General features: G+C 43.1%; 1 protein-coding gene across 1 annotated transcript in view; it reads right to left on the minus strand.

The window, feature by feature from the left end:
• Positions 1-24,917, minus strand: part of ADCY1 (adenylate cyclase 1) — a 435,025-nt gene that overhangs the window by 104,401 nt on the left and 305,707 nt on the right. Inside the window, exons 12-13 of the mRNA XM_044294968.1 lie at positions 16,153-16,242; positions 15,628-15,884 (exon numbers count right to left, since the gene is read on the minus strand). Coding sequence (XP_044150903.1) covers positions 15,628-15,884; positions 16,153-16,242 — 347 coding nt within the window. The remainder of the gene's footprint in view (positions 1-15,627; positions 15,885-16,152; positions 16,243-24,917) is intronic.

The following is a 24,917-nucleotide window of genomic DNA, read 5'->3' on the forward strand; positions in this document are numbered from 1 at the left end:
TACAGTAATAGTCACCTGCACACACAGATATCCCCCTAAAATAGCTAAAACTAAAAACAAACTAAAAACTACTTCCAAAAATATTCAGCTTTGATATTAATGAGTTTTTTGGGTTCATTGAGAACATGGTTGTTGTTCAATAATAAAATTAATCCTCAAAAATACAACTTGCCTAATAATTCTGCACTCCCTGTATTGTCATCATGTCTCTCAGTGTCAGGGTAAAACATTGGAGTGGATATCTTCCTGTGTATGTCCTTTCACAGCTGCTGGGCGCAGGGGTCTCCATCGGCAAATGGTCCATGTGCTAAGCACTGGGCTGTGGGAGACTGATGTGTTCTGCAGAGCAGTGTTTTGTTGGCTCATGTATGGACGCTGGCTAGGGCCCCCGAGCAAGACGCGGATTTATTGGCTTGGCGTGGATGCATTTGTTAAGAGAACAATATAAACAAGAGGAACGTGCGTTTGTTGTCTCTAGTACACCTGATCAGCCGCTGGAGATAATGACGCTGTACTGTAAATAAACATGCATGTGGATCATAGTAACTTTATCTGGCATTGATCACTGAGCAAGGCTGGATAAAGTTTGCTCCAGTGGTAATGGTAGATTATTGCATAAATTCAATTTGTACCACAGTCTAATTTCCTCGCGCTTTGTGGTAACGAATCATATGTTTACCTAAAATGGCTGCTGCACATGTTAGAACATCACCCACAATGCCATGCCATGCATGCAGCCAATTAGCAGCCATCCAGCCCCTGTGATGTCAAAGCCCTATAAATAGCCTCAGCCATCTTGGTTTCTGCCATTTTACAGTGTACTTAATGCAGGGAGAGACATGACAGGTGCTAAGGACAGTGTTTAGGAAAGACTTTATTCTGAAAAAAAAAACAAAAAAAAAGATTGAGCAGTTCAGTGAAAGATTATTCATAGTGTAGGGAAAGGATAGGGAGGCATTATCCACACTATATGAGAGAGCAGGGACCAATAGGTGAGTGTAAAGCCTGGGTAATGGGAGTGATTCTATTACACCTTGCTGCACTAACTGGGGATTCAAATTGCTCTAATACTACTGCTTCTAGGTTGTTTGCAGTATATGATAGCTCAGTAATTCCAGCAATCCTTTCTTGTTATTAGGTTGAAAGTGCTGTGTGCATTTAGGTGAAAAATAACTATTTCCATTCACCCATGCTTTTTTAAAGTGCTGTTTGATACAGCCAGTTTTGGGGTGTAGTAATAGGAGATATAAGTACATCCACTAGCCGTTCTGCATTGAAATTACATTATGATACAGCAATCTTTGGGGTGTATTAATAGGAAATATGAGTACATCCACTCTGTCACGGCGCGGTCTAGGAGGCGGGCACGTCCATGCGCATTCATACGAATGGTTTTAGGGCTGAGGTCACTTGGCGCTCGGCTGTGTAGTCTGTGTGGCGTCATGTGATGCTGACCACGTCACATGACCCCTCTGGCTCCCTATTTAAACAGGCAATCTGCTGGTCACAGATTGCCTGTTATTTAGGTTCCACCTGGCGTACATATCTCCTGCTGAATTCCTGACGATCCTCCGCCTGCTCCTTGTGTACTTTGCTGCTCTCCTGGTATTCTGACCCCGGCTTCCTCCTGATGATCCTCTGCTGACTCCTTTGATACTTCATGACTCTCCTGGTATTTATGACCCTGGCTTCTCCTGACTATTCTCTGCTTGCTCCATTTGTACTTCGTAGCTCTCTCTGGTATAGACTCAGTCAGTTCACGTTCAGTTGTTTGTCTGGTCTGTCCTCCCTGCACTTATTCCAAGCTAGGGATTGACGTCCAGTTGCCCCATGTCATTAGGACTTGCGAGGCAAGTAGGCAGGGCCAGGGGTGAGGGTGGAGCGCATTGGTCACTTCCCTCCCCCCTGTGTGTGTGTGTGTGTGTATGCGACCGTTACAGAATAACAGGCCTACTGAAACCACTGTACTATGAATCCTCTAGTGACCCTGACTGAGCACGTGTCAAACCTGACGCAGATGGTGCAGGAGCTAGGGGACAAGATACATTCCCTAGAAATAGGACAAGACGCCGCTTCTCCTTAGACCTCTGGTCCGAACATGAGCCCTCATATGGATCCACCGATCAAGCTTCCAGAACCCTTCTCTTGAGATCGGAGGAAGATTCACTCCTTTAAGGAGAGCTGTAAACTGTATTTTAGTTTATGCCCCTTGTCTTCCAGGTCGGAAAGCCAACGGGTGGGCATTGTTTTTTCCCGCTTACATGGGGATCCCCAGGAGTGGGCCTTTTCTTTACCCCCTGATGCTAGTTATTTAACCACTGTAGAGGGTTTTTTCAGGCTCTGGGTACCCTGTATGATGAACCAGACAGGACCCTGGTAGCCGAAACCGCTCTGAAAGCATTGGTTCAAGGCAACCTCTCTGTGGAGGAGTATTGCACCAAATTTAGAAGGTAGTGTGTTCCCTCAGGGTGGAACGACCCAGCTCTTAAGTGTCAATTCAGGTCAGGCCTATCTGATAATCTAAAATACCTACTAGTGAGCTATCAGCTCCCAGAGACTCTTGAGGAGACTATGACCCTAGCAGTCCGACTCGACCGACGTGTGAGAGAAAGACGACAGGAACTACAGTTCTCTTTTCAGGTGCTGGTTCAGTCTGAGGTTTGTACCAGGAGTGGTGTTGAGGTCTCCTCTGAAGAACCTATGCAAATTGGCATGACCAGAGGGGATCAGAGCCGTAGATGTGGGATCTATTTCTACTGCGGAGATCCTGTCCATTGGATCAATCGGTGCCCAAAGAGGATCCTTTCTGATAAAGCTTCCAAGACAAGACCACCAAGGGACCAGGTACTCCCTGTTATTACTAAGAGTAAGCTTTTAGTTCCTATAACCATTTCTTTGGGTTCTAATAAGTGGTCGGGTCAGGACTTTATAGATTCGGGCTCAGCGGCCAGCTTTATTGACCAGGAGTATGCTACTAGGCAGGGTATTCCAATTTTTGTTTTACCTACGCCAATCCATATCATGGCCATCGACTCCACTCCCCTGGTGGGGGGTACTGTGGGGTCATGTATCTCAGAGATTTCCTTAGCTGTGGGAGTGTGCCACTTAGAGAAATGTTCCCTGTTAGTCCTGGAGAACTTACCAGTTGAGGTGGTATTGGGGATGCCGTGGCTCCAATTACACAATCCTATGATTGATTGGGCCAGAGGGGAACTGGTGAGTTGGGGATCTGAGTGCAGCGCGTGTTTGTCTAGAATACGGGTTGCGTTCTCTGTGGAGTCTGAGGTATTACCCGCAGTCATAAAGGACTATGCTGATGTGTTCTTGTCGTCGCCTCCGGAGGCTCTTCCTCCCCATAGACCTTATGATTGCGCCATAGTCCTGGAGAAGGGGGCAAGTTTTCCTAAGGGGCGTATTTACAATCTTTCCAAACCTGAACATGAGGCCATGGAAGATTACATTAAGGAGAGTCTCATGTTTTTCTAAAAGTTCTGAGTCCTAGGAGACTAGAGGACGTTATATACTAATATCCAGGGCAATTGAAGCCAATCTTGTTCAAACTGAACTTTTTGAAAAATTATGCAAACATGAAGTGAACCTTACAGATCCACTCTTCTCTACTCAAGACCAAAACATATAAGGGCAGAGGTATGATTACATATACTGTATACTTTAAACTGGCTTAATTATACAGTGCATTCAGAATATTATAAACGTTTTGATTATAATTTCTTTCAGTGGCACTGCCAGAGTCCAGACTTAACGGATATAGAACAATATCTGAGGAAAAATGAAAGTTGATGTCCATTAATGATAGCCATTCAAATTGGCACAGCTTTAAGGGGTATTCCAGTCACAGAAAATTATCCTCTATCCACAGGGACCCCCACTGATCATGAGAACGGGGGCCCTGTACCTCATGAAGTCCCCTGAAATGGACGGAGTGGCTGGTCAGAAATGCATGTCACCGCTCCATTAATTTCTATGGGAGTGCCAGAGATAGACCAGTACAGCACTCTGGTATCTCCAGTACTCCCATACAAATGACCAGCTGCTCTGTGAATAATGTGATGTATATGTCCTTGCTGCATGACCAGTGAAACTGGAGAGGTGACAATGGCCGGATGGGCACAGACGCTGTCTTTTTCCATCATCCCATTCTGGTAGGCAGACAGGACACACTATCCCCCTTCTCCCACAGCGGGGCTGGTCTAATACGCTAATTTCTCTCCCTCTCCCACACTCTGCCATGGCAGTGGCCCGATGCTTGGATAGTTAACAGAGGGAGGGAGCTCCCTCCATCAGGCCGCTGCTCTGCTGTGGCTGCGTCCAGATGGTTACCATGGCAACTGGACGACGTCGCAGGCATCCGACTTGCCATGGTATATCTAAGCCTGATCAGGCTTCTGATAAAGGCAAGAGGCTGATTAGGTTTACTGTGAATGAAAATACACTGCAGTACACTGTATTGTGTATTGTAGAGGCATAAGACCCACTGGATCTTCAAAAACCAAGTGGGCCTGGGTCTAAAAAAAAATATAAAAATTATCTTTCTAATTTCACCACACATTTGGTATCACCGCGTCTCTAATGACCTGATCTATAAAAGCATCATGTTACTTTCCCAGCACGGTAAACACCATAAAAAAAAAAAAAAACTATGATGGAATAGAAATTTTGCCCACCTCACTTCCCAAAAAATGATATATACCCCTTATGGACCGGGCTCATTTCCACCTTAAGGACCAGGCCATTTTTTGCAAATCTGACCAGTGTCACTTTGTGTGAATAACTTTAAAACGCTTTTACTTATCCAGGCCATTCTGAGATAGTATTTTCGTCACATATTGTACTTCATGACAAATGGTAAAAAAATACCAAAATTTACCAACAATTAAAATTAAAATTAAAATTTCCAAGTTTCAATTTCTCTACTTCTATAATACATAGTAATACCTCAAAAAAATTGTTATTACTTTACATTCCCCATATGTCTACTTCATGTTTGGATCATTTTGGGAACACCATTTTATTTTTTGGTGTTCCACAAGAGTTCATGGCAAATGGAGATAACATTTCAGAATTCCGATTTTTGGGCAAATTTTCCATTTTAATCCATTTTTTCCAGTAACAAAGCAAGGGTTAACAGCCAAACAAAACTCTATATTTATTGCCCTGATCCAGTAGTTTTTATTTTTTTGCACCGTTTTTATTTTTGACCGTGTTCATCTGAGGGGTTAGGTCATGGGGTATTTTTATAGAGCAGATTCTTACAGACGCGGCGATATCTAATATGTCTACTTTTTTATTTATTTTAGTTTTACAAAATATCATTTTTGGAAAGTTTATTTTTTATTTTTTGGTGTCTCAAATCTGAAAACCATCGTTTTTTTTTTCTATTGTCCGTGGCTAAATGGAATTAAAATTGGGGAAGGGGATTATAAATTTAGTACTTCATGAAAGTGTGGTACTCCCTGAAGCAACCGTCAATGCAGAGGCCCGGATGATCGGGGCACGTGTCACACTGAGTGGTGGTGTCCTTCCATATCCCCCTCCTGTGACACACTCTGCACTTTTTTGGGGACCGTCCTTTCTTTCCAGTATGGGGGACCACACCTGGAAAGTGTTGGCCAGGGACGATCCGGGTGCCTCCAGTTCCCGAGGTACTCCGGCTTGCTCTTTCCCGGTCAGAAAAGATCAAGATCTTGAGGACTGCCTCATAGAACTGGAGGAATTTCACTGTGTTGCAAGTGCTCCGGGACAGCACAGAAGAGTTGTACAAGGCAACTTGCACCAAGTAGACCGCAACTTTTTTGTACCATGCCCGGGTTTTGCGCATGGTGTTATATGGCTTGAGGACTTGATCAGAGAGATCAACTGCTCCCATATACTGATTGTAGTTGACGACACAATCAGGCTTGAGGACCGTTGCCGCGGTACCTCACACAGGGACAGGGGTGATGCCGTTACCGTGAATTGTGGACAGTACAAGGACATCCCTCTTGTCCTTAGATCTGACCAGCCACAGGTTTCCACTGGTAAGAGCACGGGTCTCACCCCTGGGGATAGGTACCTGGAGGGGGGTAGGGAGGCCACGTTTTTTTTTCACACGGTCCCAGAAGCAGATGTGGATCTGGCGGCGAGGGACTGGAACAAGGGGATACTAGTATAAAAGTTATCCACTTACAGGTGGTAACCCTTATCTAGTAGTATGTGCATAAGGTCCCACACAAGTTTTCCACTAACTCCCAGAGTGGGGGGACATTCTGGGTGTTCAATACGGGAATCTCGCCCCTCGTACACACAAAACTTGTAAGTGTACCCTGAGGTGCTCTCACAAAGTTTGTACAGCTTCACGCCATACCTCGCCCGCTTAGAGGGAACATACTGGCAGAAAATGAGTCTCCCCTTGAAAGAAATGTTAACTTTTTGGTAGACTATCTATTCTGGCTTTTATTTATATTCCTCCCCCAATTTTCCTTACATGAATTTAATGCTTTGTTGACTTTTATGGAGTAATGGCCTGAATGCCCCACTCTGGTGTGTGGAAACATTAATTGTGTCATGAATCCTAAGATTGACAGGTTTGGTCTGGAAAACGAACCTCAGTTTTGTACGTCCACTCAGGGATCCTCATTGATGCAATTCTGTAATGAGTCCGGTTTGGTTGATACTTGGGAATTTTTAGGCCGTGGGAGACGTGTCTTCTCTTGTGTAAGTAGATCAGGAAGATGTATGTCAAGAATTGACCTAGCCTTTGTTAAATAGAAAATATATGAATCTTGTTAAATTAGTTAGTTATATGAAGCCAGGGCTCTTTCGGATCATGTACCCTTATTAATAGAACTACATATAAACTTAGACAGGGTTAACGCAAGATCACCTTTCAGACTAAATCCACACTGGTTTACAATCTGGAGAACAAGGACTTAATTAAGGAGATTGGGTATTTCTAGGATGTAAATGATAACTCGGCTAAGATTCAGCTGATATGGGACGCATTCAAAGCTTTCATGAGAGGAATATTTTTCAGCAACATTCACAATTTACGGAAGGAATAAAGGAAGAGAGAAATGAGCTTAAAAGAAGCTAATGAGTTTGTTAAGAAAAAAAAAATGAGAAAAACAATAGAGCCATGCAAAAAGCAAGTCAGGCTTACACTGATTTTTTACTCGACAAGGCTCAGCAGACCCTTTTTTTCAGGGGTCCAATCAGGAACCAAAAAAAGAAATACTGGCAATCCAGACATCACAGGGGTTAATAATTAGGGATCCAGAACAGATAACGTTAAACTTCTTGAAGCACTTTTTACAGATTTATCATGCTGATAATATGGTTTCAAAGAAGAGGATTGACTTTTATCTGGACTCCATTATTCTCCCAAAGATTACAGAGGAACAGAGGGAAGCCCTGGGCAGAGACATATCCCTTTAAGAGCTGGCTGGAGGAGGCCCTTAAGGCCTGCTCAGAGAACTGTTCCCCAGGTTTGGATGGTTTCCCATATGAACTGTACAGGCAATATGGGGAACTCATCTTTCCACGCTTACTGAGTTTTTCTGTAATCTCTTATAGATGAAAGGCTCCCTGAATTAATGACAGAAGCGGTCATTACATTAATTCCCAAAAAAGGAAAAGATCCCTTAGATATGGAGTCTTATAGACCAATATCGCTGTTAAATACGGATATAAAACTAATATCAAATGTGCTTGCGCTAAGACTTGCCAATGTCATTACTACAATCATTCATTTTGATCAGAATGGCTTTATTCCAAATAAGGGCACTCATTATAACCTCTACATATTATTTGCCAACATCCAGTCATCAGGAGAGGGATCCCGCTCCATCCTGTCACATGACGCAACTAAAGCCTTCAACAGGATGTAGTGGGAATTCCTATGGAAAACTATGGAAAGGATGGGTTTCGGGAAGCGGTTTATAAATATGATCTGGCTCTTATACGATTCCCCTGTGGCAAGACTGAGCATTAACGGGAGTTTAACCACGTTATTTTCATTATCTAGGGGAACCAGGCAGGGGTGTCCTCTCTCCCCATTATTATTTGATATTTATATTGAACCATTGGCCGCTAATGTATGGTTAGATCATTTACTGAAAGGTTTTGGGGTACTGGGTGCAGAGGATTGCGTTTCTTTATACGCAAACAATGTACTTTTTTTTTATAGATCAAACCAATAAGACCCTTCCAAGAATGATTAAATTAATTACTCAATTTTGCGAGGTCTCAGGTTTTGACACTAATTGGTCAAAAACTACTTTGATGCTACTAGACAGATTTGATCTATTTGTTGAAGGATCCGTAAGCATGATCAAAATTGCCGAATCTTTTGAGTATTTAGGCTTAAACATCTCCCTAAAAATTGAAGTATATATACAACTAAATATATGCCCAATAATTACCAAAGTATGATCAAAGATCACAGTTTGGAATAAACTTCCTATATCAAGAGCAGATAGAGTCTCTTTAGTTAAAATGGCAATTTTACCCCAGTTCCTGTATGTTATTAGGAAATCGCCAATTTGGATTGAAGATAAATTCTTTGCAGAAGGAAGCGAATAAGGCTAAAGTTGGAGTACTCTTATAAACCATTGGAGATGGGAGGTTTAAATCTTCCATACTTTAAGGGATACTTTATTGCTGCACAGTTATGGTTGTGGAATATGTGGAATAAAAGCCCTCTTTGTAAGTTCTTGGTAGACACCTCTATATATGACAATATATTCACCTTGTTGGAAGCTGGACATACACTAACTGGGGAGCAGGACTACAGAAATAGCACACTGTTATTTAATAAAGCTTGGACCACTATTAGAATTTGGCTGGGGATTGAGGGTTCATTACCCCACACTCCTCTCTGGAATAATTCTCACTTGAAGGAATTGATAGGATTATCAGGGGATCACTTTTGGTTAAAGAAGAATATTGTATGTGTTGCACAGGTGGTGGATAAGGGAGAAATCCTTCCATTACCTGTGTTGATTCAAAGTGAAAAATTTGGGTTGTTTGAGTTGGTTTAGATATTTTCAGTTACATGCAGCATTGGTGGGAGTTAGGGAAAAAATGACTGAATGACTGAACTTGACACATCAATTGAAGAAATGATAAATAATACACTTTGTAATATAAAGATTTCTATTAGTTAAGGTTTAAGAATTCAGTTTCTCCTGGCCAAAAAGCTTGGGGAAATGAATGTTCTAATACTTTCACAATGGATTGGGATAATATATTTGCTAATTTAAGATTCGTATCACATAACTTTAATCACGTAGTAGGTCAATTTAACATTATACATAGAATATATATCACTCCGATTTGGTTGAATAAATGCGAGTTGAGGGAAACATCTAATTGTCCAAAATGTTACATACCTGAAGCAGATTTTTACATCTGTTTTGGTCCTGCTTAGAGATAAGTAACTATTGGAATTTTATTATCGAATATATACTGCAAAGACTGAGAATAGTAATCCCACTGTCTGTTACTGAATGAGCTTTCCAATGTAAAGTGCAGTAAGACACTACAATACTCCTCACTAGAATAATGTTCTTGGCCCGCCTTCTAGTTACAAGAGTATGGTTTTCTTCAAACCCGCCAAATTTAAACGCATGGGTTAATTTAGTGAACAAAGTTAGGAAAGTTGGAAAGGCTATGAATACATTCTATATAAACAAAGGAACAATGGAGAGAATTTGGTCAGCCTGGAAAGTTTAGGGAACATTATGACCTCATACCACTTTGTGAATTATGGGTGTAGACTCTCTGGCACCCTTTATTCCCCCCCCCCCCCCAACGACCATCGCGATAAGAGACACATCGCAAAAAAGGGTGAGGTGGGGATGGGTTGGGAAAACTAAGCATTTCTAAAAAATTGCACTTTTAAGTTCTCCTTTGTGAGAACATTTTTGAATGGAACTTAATGCAATAAAGCTTATAAAAAAAAAAAAAAAAACTTCATAAATTAATTTGTACTTTAAAAAAACCATTTCCTGAACTTGGGTTCAGTTCCAAGTTACACTATGGTGACACTAAAACGGACCAAATTGTACTCCAGTGTCAAAAATATCACTTTAGTCCAAATTAACCAAGCCTAGATTTGGGACGATTCTCACACTCTTTCGGCTGAGGCCGCTCAATAAATCTAGCCTTGAAGGCGGTGCCCCATCTTGTCACCGTTGCTGCCTGCCTCCATTATGTCACTGCCACCATCATGCCACTGCTGCGACCTGCTATCATGTTCTGTATGGCTCCTGCCACCTTCATGCCACCACCGCCATCATGCCACTGCTGTGGCCAGCTGTCAGTTATCTTCCGTAAGCCTGCTACCTCCATTATGCCATCACCAACATCATGTGACTGCTGCGACCTGCCAACCATTATGTTCTGTACAGCTGCTACCGCCTTCACCATGCCACTGCTGCGACCTGCCAACCATTATGTTCTGCACAGCTGCTACCGCCTCCATCATGCCACTGCTGCGACCTGACAACCATGATGTGCTGTATGGCTGCTGCTGCCATCATGCCATTACTGCGACCTGCCTACCATCATGTTCTGTATGGCTGGTGCTACCTCCATCATATCACCATGTCAATGCTGAGGCCTGCCGACCATAACCTTCCATAAGGCTGCTGCTGCCTGCCAACATGTACCGCCATGGTCTCTGTTGCCTCAGTTGCTGCTGCTCTTTCCTGCTAATACCCTACTGCCACTGCTATTAACACAAAGCCTCTTCCCCTACTACTAATACTACTACTATTACTAATCTACCCATAGACACTCGACCTACTGCCTTGTATGTTCCAGGCTATGCTGCTTCTGATACTATTGCGGCCACATGCTACGATACCCATACCCTTTCCACATCCACACTGCACTGCTTCTGCTCCTAATTAAAGTGAAGCATTTTTTTCTTCTGATTATTAACACTTGTGCATGTTGTTTGGGCAGACATTCTGACCCTGTCAATGCATCATTTTTGGTCCACCAATCCACTTTTCTTTAATCCTATAACACAGTGTGTGATTAAAAATTTATTTTCCCCCAATAAGGGCTACATTTTGGAAGCTTTGGAATATGAAAAAGCATAACACGTATCAGCACGGTGTGTTTTTAAACACGCTGTACGTGAATGCCGTCAAACCTGCGGTTCGAGAGCTCGTGTGTGTGGGGTGGAAATAGACAATTAATTAAAAATAAACAAGAAAGTTTTCCAAAACATTCTAAATCCTAGGAGGCTAGAGGGTGCTATATGCCAACTTTTAGTGCAATTGGAAGAACTGTGGTTTGGTTCGAATCGATTTGGGTCCAAACTGAACTTTCTTGAGTGGTTCGCTCATTTCTGTATTAAATAACGTTTACTGTTTTTTTGGGAGATGGGATTTTAGGAAATTATTTTTACTGAATTCACTGTGTATAACATGATAACTATATTTTGTGGGTCAGTACTATTATGACCATGTCAAAATCATATAATTTTAATTCTCTTCTATTACCTGCGCTATAGAAATATTTTTGGGGCTAAATAATTTGTTCTTGTATCACTGCAATCCAAGACCTGTAACTGTGTAAGGGCTTGTTTTTCGAAGAACAATTAGTAGTTTTCATTGGTACCATTTTTTATTTCTTTTTATTCCGTTTTTTGTAGCTGAGATAAATATTTTTTTTTACTGTGTTTATTGTCACCCATGAATATGGTTTTAAGTTTATAGTTTGGATCCACACAGATGTGGCGTACCTAGGGTTACAACTTTTGTCAACATAAAATAGTTTTCATGGGTAAAAATAAGATGTGGTTTTAAGAGCATGGTTTAACACTGGGTGGTATTTGACATCAATGGTTTGTTTATTCTTTGAGTTTTACAAAACAAGCCCTGTACTGTGGTTAAAGGCTGTGTTTTGTGGAACAACCCCTTTAACTTATCCACTATCTATCATGGTAAACACGATCTACCAATGACTGGTCCTGCAGCAGACATGAGCGACCTGCATCTTGTGAATAGAGGATAAGTTAATAACTTGGAACACCCTCTTTAAATTTAAGTTGTACACTGCAAGGTCATGAACTTTTGAATAAGAAAGCAGGGTCTAAAACCTGGGAGCATTATGATGTCCAAATGAGTTATAAGACATGACATCCTATTTTCTGCAGGTCAGTACAATTACAGTGATACCAAATTTATATTGTTTTTATTATATTTTACTATGTTTAAAAAAAAAAAAAAAAAAAAATGTTTGGGAGATGTCTCTTGAGTGCTATGACATGCCCTGGTTGTGCAATAATTTCTTTATTGTGCTAATCATGACCACCATATTTTGTGACAGCAGCACCCCTGTCCCTGTTAGAAGTACTAGCACTTTGAACCTTAACCCCTTCCTTCTACCCCAGGGCAGTTTTCACCCTTCTGCCCAGGCCATTTTTTGCAAATCTGACATGTGTCACTTCATGTGGTAATAGCTTTGGAACACTTTTATTTATCCAAGCCATTCTGAGATTGTACTTCATGATAGTCAATATATTTCACCTTTATTTATGAAAACAATTTTAAGAAAATTTCCAAAACCCACTTTTTAAGGACCAGTTAAGGTCTGAAGTCACTTTGTGGGGCTTACATAGTAGAAACCCCCCATAAATGACCCCGTTGTAAAAACTACACCCCTCAAAACTGATTTTACTAACTTTATTAACCCTTTAGGTGTTCCACAAGAATTAAAGGAAAACAGAGATTACATTTCTAAATTTCACTTTTTTGGCAGATTTTCGATTGAAATAAAAAAAAAACTTTAACACTTCGAGGGTTAACAGCCAAACAAAACTCAATATTTATTACCCTGATTCTGCTGTTAACAGAAACACCTCGCATGTGGTCGTAAATTGATGTAAGGGCACACGGCAGGGTGCAGAAGAAAAGGAAGAAAAATTATTTTTGGAAGGCAGATTTTGCTGGACTGGTTTTTAGATGCCATGTCCCATTTGAAGCTTTCCTGATGCACCTTTACAAAAGAAAGTGACCCCATTTTGGAAGCTAGGGGATAAGGTGACAGATTTATTGGTACTATTTTGGGGTACATATTATTTTTATGGGCAGCACCATGGCTCAGCGGTTAGCACTGGTGCCTTGCAACGCTGGGGTCCCAGGTTGGGATCCGACCAAGGGAAACATCTGCATGGAGTTTGTATGTTCTCCCCGTGTTAGCGTTTCCTCCGGTTTCCTCCAACACTCCAAAGACATACTGATAGAAACCTTAGATTGTGAGCCCCATTGGGGACAGTTGGATGCTAATGTCTGTTAAGCGCTGTGGAATATAGTAGCGCTATATAAGTGTATAAAATAAATAAATACATTACTCTATATTAAATTTTTTGTGAGGCAAGGTAAACAAAAAATGGCTGTTTTGGCACAGATTTTATTTTTTACAACATTCATCTGACAGGTTAGATCATGCTCTATTTTTATAGAGCAGGTTGTTACGGACGCAATGATGTCAATTATGTTTTTGTATCTCCTTTTTCTGAACTCCTTATTCTTTTTTTTTTGGGGGGACGATCGTCTTGTGCTGATGCTCAGGAAGAGTTGATGTTTTTATTGGTACCATTTTTGGGTACATATGATTTTTACATCATTCATTATTACACTTTATGAGGCAAGGTGTCCAAAAAAATTTGTTGTTTTGGCACAGTTTTTATTTATTTATTTTTACACTGTTCACCACAGGGGTTAGGTCATGTGACATTTTTATAAAGCAGATCGTTACGGACATGGCGATACTTAATATACTTTTTCCTTTTTATTTAAGTTTTACACAATAATAGCATTTTTAAAACAAAAAAAATTGATTGGTAATTTTTTGGAGGGCATATGGCTTTTTAATCGCTTGGTAATCACTTTTTGTGATGTAAGGTGACAAAAATGGCTTATTTGGCACTGTTTTTATTTAAATTTTAAAATTGTTACGAATGCGGCAATACCTAATATGCCTACTATTTATATTTATTTATTTCACTTTAACATAATATTAGCAGTTTTGAAGCAAAATAAATTATATTTTAGAGTCTTATTGTCTAAGAGCTATATTTCTTTTTTGCGATTTTCTTATGTAGGGGCTCATTTTTGTGGGATGAGGTGACAGTTTTATTGGTACCATTTTGTGGGACATACGTCTTTTTGATCGCTTGGTGTTGTACATTTTGTGATGTAAGGTGACTAAAATGGCTTTTTTGACACAGTTTTATTTTTTATTTATAGAGCTGGTCGTTACGGATGCGGTGATACCTAATATGTGTGTTTTTTCCTTTTTTTTTCTATTTTTTTCTAATAAAATCTGGGACTTCAACTTTTGAGGGTATGATCCCCTCTGCAATGCATTACTATACATCTGTATTGTAATGCATTGCCTGGTAGTGTGTTACACTGAGTAATACACTAACAGGTTGCACTGACCGCAGCATAGAAGGGGCTAATCCATGTCCATCACAACCTGGCTACTGTATGAAACTGTGCTCCCAGATTTAACATGCTACTTTGTATGAGTAATTTTATACTTCAAGAACCCCTTTTTATCCTTTTGATGTTGTCCAATGTGATTATATCTTCTGAAAAAAATTGCGCATCTTGTCCATGCTATCCAAAAGGAACATTATTGCACAAATTACAATACAAATAAAATTTATATTTTACCCTTAGATGAATATCTTTGAGGGCTGCAACCCCTAACAAAACAAATAAATGGTGCTCTTTCCCTTCTGAGATTAGCTGAGCCAGCAAGAGATAATGGCCACAAGTGGGGTATTGCCATACCTAGGAGAATCTGAATATCAATTTATGGGGTTATTGGTACAACATACTGGTCACTGAAATGACATAATTGTGAAGACTTTGCAATTTACATGCTTTGCATCAAATTCTGGAAAATTCTTGTGGTGTCAAAATGATCTCTATAAGCCTAGACAAATTTGTGTGGTGTAGTTTCCAAAATGGGGTCACATCTTGGAGATTTGACCCCAGAATCACTTGGGTTTGGAAAAGTTTATACTGCATAAAGTGACAAGTCAGATTTAGAAAATTAGGTGATATCCTTAAAAAGGTTGTGTCACTTCAGGAAATGGCATTTATCATGTAGAGAAAGTTAATACAAGCCACTTACTAATGTATTGTTATTATCCATATTGCTGTCTTGATTCACTTTTCCATCTTATTATAAACTGCTTGTTTCCATGGTTATGACCACCCTGTAATCTAGTAGCGGTGGCCGGGCTTGTACACTATAGGAAAAAGCGCTGGCCTGTCTGGTAGTCGAGACTGTGGGAGCTCACATAGCCTAGTGCTCTTTCCTATACTGTGCAAGCACAGCCACTGCTGATGGATTGCAGAGTGGTCGTAACCATGGAAACAAGCAGTGTATAATGCGATAGAAAAATAAATCCAGCCAACAAAGGAAGCAATATGGACAATCACAATACATTATTAAGTGGCTTGTATTAAGTTTCTCTACATAATATTTGCTGAAGTGTTAATCAGATGACTGCTCGACAAAAAAAACAACCCAAAAAACTGTATGGTACATTAACATTCAAGTATATTATTACCAATTAGTACCAAGGTTTCTTACCCTGATGCTTTTCTGTATCCGCTGAGTTCCAAAATTACAATGTATAAAACAGTAACAAAAAGAAGTAAAATCATTTTTGGCAATGAAGAAATGCGTAAAAAAATTGCCAAGGTTAGAGTGCCCACAACACATGATAAAAAAGCATAGTGAGCCGTGTCACATGGGCGTTCCTCCATAGTTTTATTTTCTCCATTTGGAGAAATAATCATAATGGAGCTGCTGGAGTTAGCACTCCATGACCAAGGCATGCATCCAACCTGAAAAAAAAATTAACAAAAGATCATTATCAGTAGGGAATATTGTTCATTAAGTCATGTATAAGAACGCAATAATACAATTTCATGCACACTGACGGCAGTCAGTTTGTAATACTGATCTAAATGGCAATAGATTAGTTAGTAATAAAATACATTACTGCACATATAAAAATGTCTTCTGTCTGATTCCTGTACAATCCTTATTTCTTGTCTGCATTCTCCTAGTCATGAACTACAGTAATGTTTTTAGTGCTTTGTTAGTACTCACCACACATCCTTGTGCCACAGAGTATATTAATATTACTATGAAAATACATAAAATGGTTCGTATTTGTATAGTTAGGCACCCTGGAAAGCACTGCAAGATAAAAGAAAACAGGTAATTGGTGACTATCATCCGTATACATTTCTTTAACATTATTGTAGATAAGAAAATGATGTATAAAGTACTCAAAGTGCATGGCAATACACATGAAAACAAATGACAGAATGACCATTTGATCACATAACCATGCAAAACTAGCAAATTGTTAATTACAGTTGCTCATTCTTATTAGCATTTACAAGGAAAACAAATCATTATGTTATGTATTTATCTAAAATAGATTTATGACTAGTTCATTTGGTTAGTTTTCTACTGCATACATTTATTTTATACACGTACTTCTATGGAGTACACAGATTTTATTTCACCACCGAAGATTCAAACATTAAAAAGTGAAAATTAGGCATCTTTTAACTGACTTTCACCTGCAACTTCCCAACCAGCAGACAACACCTTAGGTACAAAGCCTATCCCTATGCATGGTGTATACTCACGTTGCCCCTGCTGCAGATGCTCCAGCATTCTTTTTCCAATAGACCCCTCCATTGCGCTGCTATTTCCCTCTTAGTTTTCTGGTGCCCAATATGTAAATTAGCACCTTTGGTACAGAGAGGAGACTCTCAGCTCTTCTTAGCACGTGTCTCCTTCTCCTTGGCTGTGATGCTGTCCAATCACAGCAGACTGGTAAACAGCCAAGGAGAAGACATGCTGTTCTCATGAGATTTGGTAAATCTCATCAGAACAGGCTATGTAAGTGAGTATAGTACTTGATGTACACACTTGCATAGCCTGTTCTCATGAGATTCACCAAATCTCATGAGAACAGCACTTCTTCTCCCTGGCTGTGGAGCAGTCTGCTAAGATTGGACAGCGTCACAGCCAGGGAGAAGGAGACAACAACAGAGGAGAGCTTAGGTCCCCTCTCACTGTACTGATGGTACCAATTTACATAATGGGCACCCGACAAAAAAAGGGGGCATAGCGGTGCAATGGAGGGGTCTATCAGAAAAAAAAAAGCTGGATAATCTGCAGCAGGTGGACTATTACTTAAGGAATTTGGTTTAAAAAAACATGAAAGGTCCTGTTTAAAAATTGAATTAATATATTTTTTATCACTTAACAAAATGCAAAGTGACCATTCTTACTTTACAGCATTTTCTACATCTGCGTAAAGCTTTTGCACACTACTATATGTTTCCATATTTATTTTAGAAGCACTTTTGACAGTTTATATATTTGAGCAATATATGATATTTTTTTTCACTTTTAACGTGGCACCCTCAACTTCCTATAAAGTATTCTCAAATCTATCTATATACACACACACATACAGTATATACTGAATTTTTTGCTTTATAAGACACCCTAGTGAGCACATTATGGAAGTGCTCAGTAGTATGCAGTAGGTGTGGAGAGCGAGGAGTGAAGCACTATCAGTGATTACTGTATTCACTCTCCCTGGTCTTCTTCTCTAGGGCCATGCTGCACTGCAGGTCCTGAACACGTACAGCATCAGGACATAGTGTGTTCACTATGACCCCATGCTGCATGCAGTCACATTATGGTGCAGTGTGGGCCGGAGAAAACAAGGGAGTACGACTTCAGAGACTGCCGGACCTGAAGAAGAGTGGTGGAGCAGGAGAGGTAAGTGACGTTATTTATTTTAAATGTCTGATCTGATGTCTGATGGGGATCTGACATGGAAGTCTGACATGAAGGTCTGATAGGAGGGGTCTGCCAAGGAAGTCTGATCTGAGGTCTGATGGGGGTCTGGCATGGAGGTCTGATGGGGTCTGAACTGAGTTCCTGATATGGGGGTCTGATCTGATGATCTCATATGGGGGTCTGATGAAAAACTCGTTTTTCATTTTTTTTTCTCCAGTAAAATCTAGGGTGCGAAAAATACAGTAGCAACACCCCTGGTGCTCCATAATGACGCCCCTCTACTTTTCATCACACCCCCTGCCACAAGCGCACTGCGGAACGCAAGTCATAAACATCCATGGAGCATATGTCTTTCCATTGAGTGAGTATACTTCCCCAGATATTTTTGGGAAATTAGTAGGGTATATATAGCTAGAGAGCGCACAGTCTATTCATCCCCTGAGGAAGCGATACGCAAAACGCACGTTGGGGTTTGAGCCACATTGGTCTCTGTATTATTCTCTTTATATATTCCCTGATGAACTCTGTGCCTTATTTATAGCACTAGGCACTTTATAATTATTTATTGTAAGAATCTGGTTGTTCCCCCTTATGAACTTTTGTATAGATGTAGCTTGCACTATGCAAATACGGATATTTACCTAATCCCTTCTAAGGGTGGGAATTATATTACATATAAACGCCAAGCTCATTGATGGGATTTTTTTCTAATATATGACACATTTATTGTGGCTCTTTATTTTATGTATGCCACTGCTGCTAACAATTTTTAAATGTTATTTATTAAGAAATGAATAAAGAATATTTATTTGGATTAATCATGTGCTGTGTATTTATAATTTCGCTGTGGAGATTCTAGTTTTCTATACACAGTGGTTACTAAGTTGGAGCTAGCGTATGTTGGTGTAAATGATATTCTAACATGATGCGTTTTACAAACTTCAGAAAAAAAAGCCTAAACAGGCCTCTACATAACTTCTGTGCATCCAACTGGTCTAAAGGAAGCTGGCATAGAATTAGAACATTATCTATGTGTAAAACAGGTGTAGAAAATGATAAATGAGACTGGCCTGGCGTCCCAAACCCATAGCCGCTTATTTCACCCCCCCCCCCCCCCCCCCCCCCCGTTTTTAGACCTGCAGTGAGCGGGGAAAAGTGACAGATTGCGGCGCAAATAACCTGTGACAGATATTCTCCAGAAAACTGGTGTATATAAGGTAGTAAATGACCGCCAAAGGTTATATTTATTCACTTACACTCTGTTCTTTGCATGGAGTCATATGGTCGGTGCAACTTGACAGCTTTCTATGTTTGACTAAGCATACAGGAAAAGCTACCAATCACTGACTAGGACAGGGATAGCCAACCTGAGGCTCTCCAGCTGTTGCAAAACTACAACTCCCATCATGCCCAGACAGTCTACAGCTATCAGCCTACAGCAGGGCATGGTGGGAGTTGTAGTTTTACAACAGCTGGAGAGCCGCAGGTTGGCCATGCCTGGACTAGGACAACCCACACAACTCCTAAGCATAAAAAGAGCAGAGGTAAGTAAAGGAACAAATTGCAAGTTTTACCAAATCATTTTCTATAAAGCCATATATCAATCTGCTCAGCTAATTCTGCTCTATAACATGCTGCCTGCACTGCATTTACATTGTGACAGGCTTCCCTTTAGAGCCATAGCTTTTCTATTTTTCCATCAACATAGCCATGGGGCTTGTTTTACGTGAGACAAATTAGATTTTTAACAGCACCTATTTGGGGTACATCATGCAAGTTGTATAACTATTAAGACATTTTTGGGGTGACTGTGCAAAAAACTATACAATTCCACCATTGCGGTGGGGTAACTGAAAAAACAATGCAATTCCACTATTATGTTTATGTGAGAGATAGAACTCCATCTTGTATATCCTATATCTATCTGAACCAGAGTTCAATTAGAGGTTATTAAAATGTTAGACAAGTGTCAGCTCTTTGCAGGCACGCTGGGGGGGGGGGGGGGGGGAGGAATTCAGCTGACAACCTCCCCCCTCCTCCTGTTCTATTTGTATAAATGCTAGTTTCTGCTGTTCTAAGTTTAAGATCCTCTTTCTGCTAAAGGTTTCATTTCTTCTGTATTTTTGTGGTTTATGTGACGCACGGCTGTTGGGCGTCTACCAATAATTATGGTATAAGATTATGTGCTAATGTTACAATAAAGCAGATTACTGATCACAACCATTGCGTGTATCAGCCTTCTCTGTGCACATTACACTATATGAATTTGGAACCCATAATCATAGATGCAGGGGTAATTGCCCTCACAAAACTTGGAACCCAATGTGGGGCTGGACTAATCGGCTCTCCTTCCACACCCCGATAACCACAGTCAGACAGTCAGAGGACGTACAGATCCACTTAAAGCAGCGCAGCAAGGTAAGATACTTTATCTTGCTAAAATCTGTGCCTCATCTTCTGTCTGTCCAAATCAGTGTGGAGTTGGAGTCTAAAAAGCTGATTTACAGTCCAGCCTGTTTTTGCTAAAGAACTCTAAAGAGATGATATTCCTATGTGTCATGGAACCATGAACCAGACGTACAACAAGAGATGAGTGGAAATAAGAAGGCTTTATTGAAAATAAAGCTGTAAGGCAAAAGTCCAAACGGATGGCTAAACCGAAGCAGGGTCTTGCGAAACCAGAGATCAGGAACCAGAAGGGTAGTCAGATGAAGCCAGGATCAGGAACCAACAGGGTAGTCAGACGAAGCCAGGATCAGGAATCAGCAGGGTAGTCAGACGAAGCCAGAATCAGGAACCAGAAGCAGCAGCAGTCTTAGAAGCATGTGAGCACAGGAGGACCAAGCAGGGAACTGAAGCCACAGACCTCCTATATATATGAGCTAGGCATCCAGCTCCTCCCAGTGGGAAGGAGGAGCCGCAGGGTGGGAGGCTACAAGAAACCCAGAAACCAAGATGGCCGCCAGCACATGTCAAACGAAGGAGAACAGCAAGGAGGTAAGACCATGACAGTACCTCCCCCTCAAGGGCCCCTCCTCCGCGGAGTAAGGAACGGTTTCTGAGGGAAGCGTGCGTGGAAGGCTCGGAGCAAGGCAGGAGCATGGACATCTGCGGAGGGAACCCAGGAACGCTCCTCTGGACCATAACCACGCCAATGGACCAAAAACTGCACCCGGCCGCGGACCAGGCGTGAGTCCAGGATATTGCTCACCTCATACTCCTCACGATTGCCCACTTGGACCGGACGAGGCCGAGGAACCGAGGAAGTGAAACGATTACACACCAGTGGCTTCAAGAGGGAGACATGAAACACGTTGGAGATCCGCATGCCAGGAGGAAGCGCAAGGGCATAGGCTACCGGGTTTACCCTGCGAAGCACTCGGAAGGGACCAACAAAGCGAGGCGCCAGCTTGGGAGTGGGCACTCGAAGGTTGAGGTTGCGGGTGGACAACCATACGCGGTCTCCGACCTGGTAGGAAGGAGCGGGCGCTCGTCTGCGATCAGCCTGGAGTCTCTGGCGCTGCGCAGAGACCTCAAGGGACCTCTGGATCTGTACCCAAGAAACACGTAGGACGGAAAGGTGATCCTCCACAGCCGGAATATCCTGGGGAGAGAATACCTCCGGTAACACGGCATGTTGGAACCCATAATTGGCCATGAAGGGAGACGTCCCAGAGGAAGAGTTCACCGCCGTGTTCCTGGCAAACTCAGCCCAAGGCAGGAGGTCAACCCAATTGTCTTGGTGATCGGAGACATAGCAACGAAGGAATTGCTCCAAGGCCTGATTGGATCGTTCTGCGGCCCCATTGGACTGAGGGTGGTAGGCCGATGAGAAAGAGAGATGAATCCCTAACTGGGAGCAAAAGGCGCGCCAGAACCTGGACACAAACTGACTCCCCCGATCCGACACAATCTCCTTGGGCAAACCGTGCAACCGGAAGACCTCCCTGGCAAAAATCGAGGCCAACTCTTGTGCAGAGGGTAACTTCTTGAGAGGTACACAGTGGCACATTTTGGAAAACCGATCCACTATCATGAGAATGACCGTATGGCCTCGGGATGCAGGGAGGTCCACAATGAAATCCATCCCCAGGTGTGACCATGGACGCTCCCCGGTGGCTATGGGTTGCAAAAGGCCCAACAGAAGGTGCCGAGGGGACTTACTCTGGGCACAAACGGAGCATGCCGCTACATATGCGGCGATGTCGGAACGTAGAGAAGGCCACCAGAACAGACGTGAAACAGCCCAGGACAGCTGATTCTTTCCAGGATGCCCCGCGGCCTTGGAGTTATGGTAGGTTCGCAACAACCGAGTGCGCAACTCCTCAGGCACAAAACACCTGCCGTTGGGTCTCCCAGAGGGAGCACCAGATTGAGCCGCCAAAATCTGCTCACCCAGGGGAGAGGTCAGGCTGGTGCGAATGGCGGCCAGGATCTGATTCGGAGGTATGACCGAAGTCGGAATCGACTCCTCCCCGGACAGCTCAGAGTACTGCCGTGATAAGGCATCCGCTCTGATGTTCTTGGAACCGGGTAGGTAGGAGACCACGTAATTAAAACGTGACAAGAACAGAGCCCATCTGGCCTGACGTGGTGTCAATCTCTTGGCCTCAGAGAGGTAGGTCAGATTCTTGTGGTCCGTCAGGATGAGAACCGGAACCACCGAGCCCTCGAGCAAGTGCCTCCATTCTTTAAGGGCCTGCACGATGGCCAATAACTCCCTGTCACCAATCTGATAGTTGCACTCCGCGGAAGACAGTTTCCGGGAGTAAAACCCACAAGGAAGCAGAGGACCCTCTGGTGTTCTACGCTGAGACAGGAGGGCGCCTACTCCCGTCTCAGACGCGTCCACCTCGAGGACAAACGGCAACCCAGGGTTGGGATGCGACAGAATCGGAGCCGACACAAAGGCGGACTTTAGAGCCTCAAAAGCTCGGATGGCCTCGGGCGGCCAGACCTGGGGATTACTGCCCTTCCTGGTCAGATCCGTGAGAGGCTTGGCTAGCATGGAAAAGTCCCTGATGAACTTCCGATAATAATTGGCGAAGCCCAAAAAGCGCTGCAGGGCACGAAGACCACTGGGCTGGGGCCACTGTAAGACAGCCGAAACCTTCTCAGGATCCATGGAGAACCCCTCAGCGGAAATGATGTAACCTAAGAAGGTTACCTGGGATCGGTGAAATTCGCATTTCTCAAGCTTACCGAACAGCTTGTTCTCTCGTAACCGTTGCAACACTCGTCTGACATCCAGAATGTGGGCCTCCATGGATTCAGAATATACCAAGATGTCATCCAAATAGACCACCACACACTGCTGCAACAGGTCACAAAAAACATCGTTGATGAATTCCTGGAAGACTGCGGGCGCATTGCACAACCCAAAGGGCATAACCAAGGATTCATAATGACCGGTCCTGGTGTTAAACGCGGTCTTCCACTCATCGCCCGCCTTGATCCTTACCAGGTTATATGCCGCCCTCAGGTCGAGTTTGGTAAAGACCGTGGCCCCTTTGAGGCGATCGAACAGCTCGGAAATCAAGGGTATCGGGTAAGCGTTCTTGATCGTGATGCGATTGAGACCCCTGTAATCGATGCAAGGCCTCAACTCACCGCCCTTCTTTTTCACAAAGAAAAATCCAGCCCCTGCCGGGGACGAGGATTTGCGAATGTGTCCGCGTGAAAGGTCCTCCCTCACGTACTCCTCCATGGCCTCATTCTCCGCTACCGACAGTGGATAGACTTGGCCACGAGGAGGAACGGCACCAGATTGTAACTCTATGGCACAATCGTATGGGCGGTGCGGAGGTAGGGCAACCGCACGCACCTTATCGAATACATCCCGGTACTCCTCGTATTCAGGAGGCAACAGAGAGTCCGAGGAAGTACACAGCAACTTGACAGGCCCATGGATGCAACTAGCCCCACACTGCGGTGACCACGAGAGGATCTCGGCCGATCTCCAATCGAAAGTCGGATTATGCTTCTGGAGCCAGGGGTACCCCAAGACCACCGAGTAGTGTGGAGACGAAATAACCTGGAGACAGACCGACTCTCTGTGAACGACACCAATGGCCATCCCCACTGGAAGGGTTTAATGAGTCACGTGTGGCGGCAGAAGGGGTCTGCCGTCTATCGCCTCAAGAGCCAGTGGGGAACCTCGAGACTGCAGAGGAATGGAATTGGCGGCAGCGAACACACTATCAATGAACAAACCACCAGCACCAGAGTCCACCAACGCCTGGGTCGTCACCGAGCCCCCGACCCAGGAGAGGACAACAGTAATCAGTGGTTTGTCAACACGGGAAACCGGGGACGAGGAGACTCCACCCAAGATCTGCCCCCGACAGGATCTCAGGTGCGAGCGTTTCCCGGACGGTTCGGGCATGCCAACCGAAAATGTCCACCGAGACCACAGTACATGCATCGGCCCTCGCGTCTCCGGAGTACCCTCTCCCCCTCGGACAGGCGAGCAAACCCCAGCTGCATGGGTTCACCCCCAGACAAGTCATCCCCAGGAGGCGTGGGAGGAGAGGGAGGCACGGGTGGGACAGCAAACGTAGGCGCCAATCTGTTAGAAGGCCTCCGCAGGCTCTCCTGAAAGGAAGGTCTCTCCCTGCGTCTGGTGTCAATCAAAATCAGGAAAGAAATAAGAGACTCGAGCTCCACAGGTAGGTCCTTAGCTGCAACCTCATCCTTCAAGGCATCCGAGAGACCATGAGAGAAAGCAGCGACCAGAGCCTCATTATTCCAGCCCACCTCTGCTGCCAGGGTACGAAACTCAATGGCGTATTCAGCTACGGATCGTGAACCCTGTCTGATGGACATAAGGAGCTTCGCAGCAGAGGCAGCACGAGCCGGCACATCGAATACCTTCCGAAGAGAAGCAACAAAACCGGAAAACTCGGCAACCACCGGATTGTTGTTCTCCCATAAAGGGCTGGCCCAGGCCAAGGCCTTGTCCGAGAGCAGCGAGATCAAGAAGCCCACCTTTGATCTCTCAGTAGGAAAGGCATGTGGCAGCAACTCGAAGTAAATGCCCACCT

The sequence above is a fragment of the Bufo gargarizans genome, chromosome 5 (assembly GCF_014858855.1).
Source record: "Bufo gargarizans isolate SCDJY-AF-19 chromosome 5, ASM1485885v1, whole genome shotgun sequence".
Classification (NCBI taxonomy): domain Eukaryota; kingdom Metazoa; phylum Chordata; class Amphibia; order Anura; family Bufonidae; genus Bufo; species Bufo gargarizans.